The sequence below is a fragment of the Uncinocarpus reesii genome, genomic scaffold (assembly GCF_000003515.1).
Source record: "Uncinocarpus reesii 1704 scaffold_4 genomic scaffold, whole genome shotgun sequence".
NCBI classification, from domain to species: Eukaryota; Fungi; Ascomycota; class Eurotiomycetes; order Onygenales; family Onygenaceae; genus Uncinocarpus; species Uncinocarpus reesii.
In genome coordinates this window covers 1,546,156-1,550,154 of record NW_003052497.1, presented here as the reverse complement: position 1 = coordinate 1,550,154, position 3,999 = coordinate 1,546,156, and the positions used below count along the sequence as shown (strand labels likewise).

Genomic DNA, 3,999 nt, shown 5'->3' with positions numbered 1-3,999 from the left:
TTGCCCCTTTCTTCCTTTTTTTTACCTTGTTCTCACTCTTTTTATGGGTTGCATTATTACAGGGTCATGATCTTGTTACTCCCTCTTTTACTATTGAAAGCATCAGCTTACTATCCTAGTCTGAGATTATCCTCCAGACTACTTATTCCCAGCACAGCTGAAGGTGGAGATGGGCTTAGGAGGGTTTTTTACCAAAATGCCTTTGTAGCTAGGCTTTGTATTATACCGCGTTACTGGTGGCTTGTGTGGTTCTCTTTTTGGCTTCCTGCACGCTTCTTCTCTGGCGTCTTGTGCATGTATGGGGTTTATTTCGCTTGTTCTGCTGGGGCTTGGTTTCTCTAAATTGCAATGCTTTTGATCGTGTCTGCATGTTCTTCCCCTTTTGTTTGTTTTCCGTTTTCCTTTTTTTTTTTGGCGTGAAAGATCATAGCGCCGCCTGGATTTCAATGCCCCTGGGTGGAGGATCAATAATGAGGGTGATCTCAAGGTTCTATGTCTGGAGGAACTTGAAGAATGGCTTGCTCTATCATTTTCACTTTAAGAGTTTGGCAATATTAAAAAACTTGTTGTTGCATTGTTTTCAAATCTTCTAGTTTTGCATATTAGCAAAGGGGTCAACAGCTAGTAAGTTAACAAAGTGTTGGAGTTTGGTCGTTGGAAATGAGGGATTTGTTTTTTTAGATAGACACACAACAGTGTCTTCTCTCGTCACAAAAGATCATGAAGAAACCCAGGCTATTCTGTGGCCCCGAAATTACACGAGGATATTCAAGCCTTGCAGCCATTTTTCCAGGCGAGTTGATCCTCAAGCTGCTTCTCATTCGAAATTGCTGGTGCAATTGTGATTATGTAACTAGCCAGCTCTCTTCCGTTGCCCTGGAGACGGATGGAAACAACCGCGAGTCAAGGGAGCTTTCAACCACCAACCTTTGAATTATTATAGAATTGCAAATTTAGTATGCAGGGTTATGAAGGCGACCAGTTTTAATGCCTTTTCAAGAGACCAGCGCCATTGTGTATTGATTAAACCATTCACCAAACCACACAACAAACACAGCCAGATCCGAACGAACCATGCCTCCATTTGGCTATTCTGAAGCAGCGACGCCATGTCCTACAAACGGGAAGCATTCCACGCTTTCTGTAAACACCTTCGCCATATACGATGACAATGGTGATGATACAGCTGCAATAGACTTCACTACAGATCTCCGCTCAGTATCAAACAAAATACAGCAGCATCCACGGAGGGTGAAACGAGCAGCAACATTCAAAATACACGAAGATTCCGCAGCAAATAAAGCCAGTGGGCTCCCAACAGCTGCATGGCGGAGAACCTCGATGGGAATCGCCGCCTCATCGATGTTGAATCAACCAGCCCAGAGGCCAGCAGCAAAACAAAAAGTCAGATTCGCGGCTGACCACTCGCCGAAGGGAAATCAAAGGATATCCGAGCTGAAGAGACCGTCCTTGGTGCAAAATAAACAGGTGTCAAGCAAAACCACGAGGAGATCTCTTGAACAAAGCAAACCGTTGGAAACAGAAGAGAAGGATCCATTGAAGAGAGACCGAAGAAGGGGAACTATATACATACCTCCCGACGACACAATGCCAACCATGTTCATGAGCCTCTTTAGCCCGTTAAAAACGGACCTCATCCAAGAAAATGAGATGGATAGCTTTGAAGCTCGGATTGCGAAGAAACGCTCGCAGGCTAAGAAGCCAGCAACAACACCGCAGAGGGCACCATTGCACCAGCCAGCCCATATTGCACAAGAAACAGCAATAAAATACGATGTTGCAGGGTCGAATACCGGGAAAGAGAATGTACCACCGGGAATTTTGGCTGGGACTGATATCAAACAAAAGACGGAAACTTGTCCGGCTGCTCTCCCCGATCTTAAACCCGTTCCTGTCAAGGATATTAGAGAATCGCCTGTATCTATTGGCGAAGAGGGTACGAAACCACAGCACCGGGCCGCAGCTCAAGGGAAATCATTAGTCCTGCGAGAAAGTTGTCCGAACAGTCCCAGGACTCGAGTGCGGAATGGAGCTTTCAATAAAGCTGGTCTCAGGCTCTCAACTGGAGTAACCCAGGAACCAAATGCATTTAAAAATGTCAAGAAAACGACGAGGGGTCAAGCAAAACTACCTGGAAAATCGCCTTTAGCACAACCGACCAAAAGAATGGCACCGTTGAAGCTCGCAGCTCCCCGTATTTCAGATCTTGATATCTCAAAAAAATACCCAATTCTTGACGAAGATATACCCAATCCATTCATGTACGAGGAGAACTGGTTGGCACATCAAGAGATTGTTATCACGCAACTCGTGAATAGCCTTTTTAATTCGGCACATCAGGTTGCGTCTGCAGGAAATCCTCAGGATTTGCGCCTCGAATTTCTTGATCAGTATCAAGATGCATATTTTTCGCTTCTATATAAACGCGTCAAGGCGTCCATGCTATACGGAGCTTTACGGGTGCCGAAAGACATCCTCAACCGTGGCAATCGTCTCAGAGACGACGTAGGAATGCGTCGGAAATTCTTGAACCTCTGGTTAAATAATTATGATCTCACGGCCCTGACAGCTGCGGCGGAAACAGTTATTGGAAGAAGGATGTCAAAACCCGATGATTCACAGGTCCCGTCGAGACCGCTACATGGGAAAGCCTTGCGGCGATCCTTGGAGGAATACCTAGACATGTTCCTGATTAAAAACGAGGATTCAAGTTCTGCTACGCGAAACGTAAAGTATAACGGCGAAGATGGAGCGGAAGGATCGCCGTACTGCCAGACTCTGCTCAGGAGCATAATGATCATTCTACTCCTCGATAAGACACGGATTGCACCCGGGTCATCGCTTCCTAGATGTTTATTTATACCATCCTCAGAGTACAAATCGTCTGCCGCGGTGCTTCGCGCCTTGGGACACTTGCTCCTGCCGACAATCGGAGATATTATGCGCCCACTCAGTCACTTGGACTGCCAGGTTGTCTACGAGCAAAACCGCTTGCATGAGCATGAGTATCGAATCAAGAATCTTGCTGTCGATCTTCGGGATGGGATCATATTAACCAGGCTAGTTGAACTCCTGTTACTCCAAAAAGAGTCACAGGACCTAGAGAGCACTGTGTCTCTTGAAATGCCAGCAGATCAGACATTGCCGCTTTCACAAGGAATGAATGAATGGCCACTATCCCAGCATTTGAAGATTCCGTGTCCCAGCAGAGCAACGAAACTTTTCAACGTTCAGATTGCGTTGGGCGCGCTCTCCGAAGTTCGAGGCATAGGCACAATTGTCAAAGACATTCGCCCCGAGGACATCGTGGACGGGTATCGTGAGAAAACCATTGCTTTGCTGTGGGGCTTGGTAGGAACATGGGGTTTGCCGGGTCTGCTTGACTGGGGCGATTTGAAGCGGGAGATAACTCGGCTCAGGTCAAAAAACAAAGGGCCAACACAATGCGAGCACACCGACCAAAGCGCGACGGGCAATCAAGAAGACTCTGTTGATGAATATGAAGGAGGGGTATTCTTATTAAGAGAATGGGCATCATGCCTTGCGAGACTCAAAGGAGTTCATCTTGAGAACATGACGACTAGTTTTGCCAATGGGAAGATATTCGAGAGCATCGTCGACGAGTATGAACCGTTCATTTTGCTGGGCAATAGGAAAGAGTTGAATACGGCCCAATCTCAGACCCGAAAACGTAGTCTGGCACAACGACTTAAGAACTTGGGCTGCAGTTCTCAATTTGGTAAGCAACCACTAGTTACCGACATGAATGACTGCCAGAGAGCTAAATGATATGTTCAAATTGCAGCGTCTCTAGTCGCTCCATCGGGTAGTTCTGCGGCGCATATTTTCGATCAAGATTTCACGGTTGGCGCGCTCGCATTTTTGTGCTCTCGGCTTTTATCGGCGTCGAAGCGTGCCAGGGCTGCAGTTGCCATCCAATCTGCTTGGAGAAGAGTGCTGGAGAAACGGAGGAATTGA

At 46.7% G+C, this 3,999-nt stretch overlaps 1 protein-coding gene across 1 annotated transcript; it reads left to right on the top strand.

Annotated features, from left to right (window-relative positions):
* Positions 1 to 1,608: 1,608 nt before the first annotated feature.
* UREG_06649 (uncharacterized protein) lies at positions 1,609 to 3,999 on the top strand (the record flags this gene model as incomplete). Its single annotated transcript, XM_002583636.1, has 2 exons — positions 1,609 to 3,760; positions 3,827 to 3,999. 2 exons carry the CDS (start codon positions 1,609 to 1,611, stop codon positions 3,997 to 3,999), a joined length of 2,325 nt encoding a protein of 774 aa, XP_002583682.1.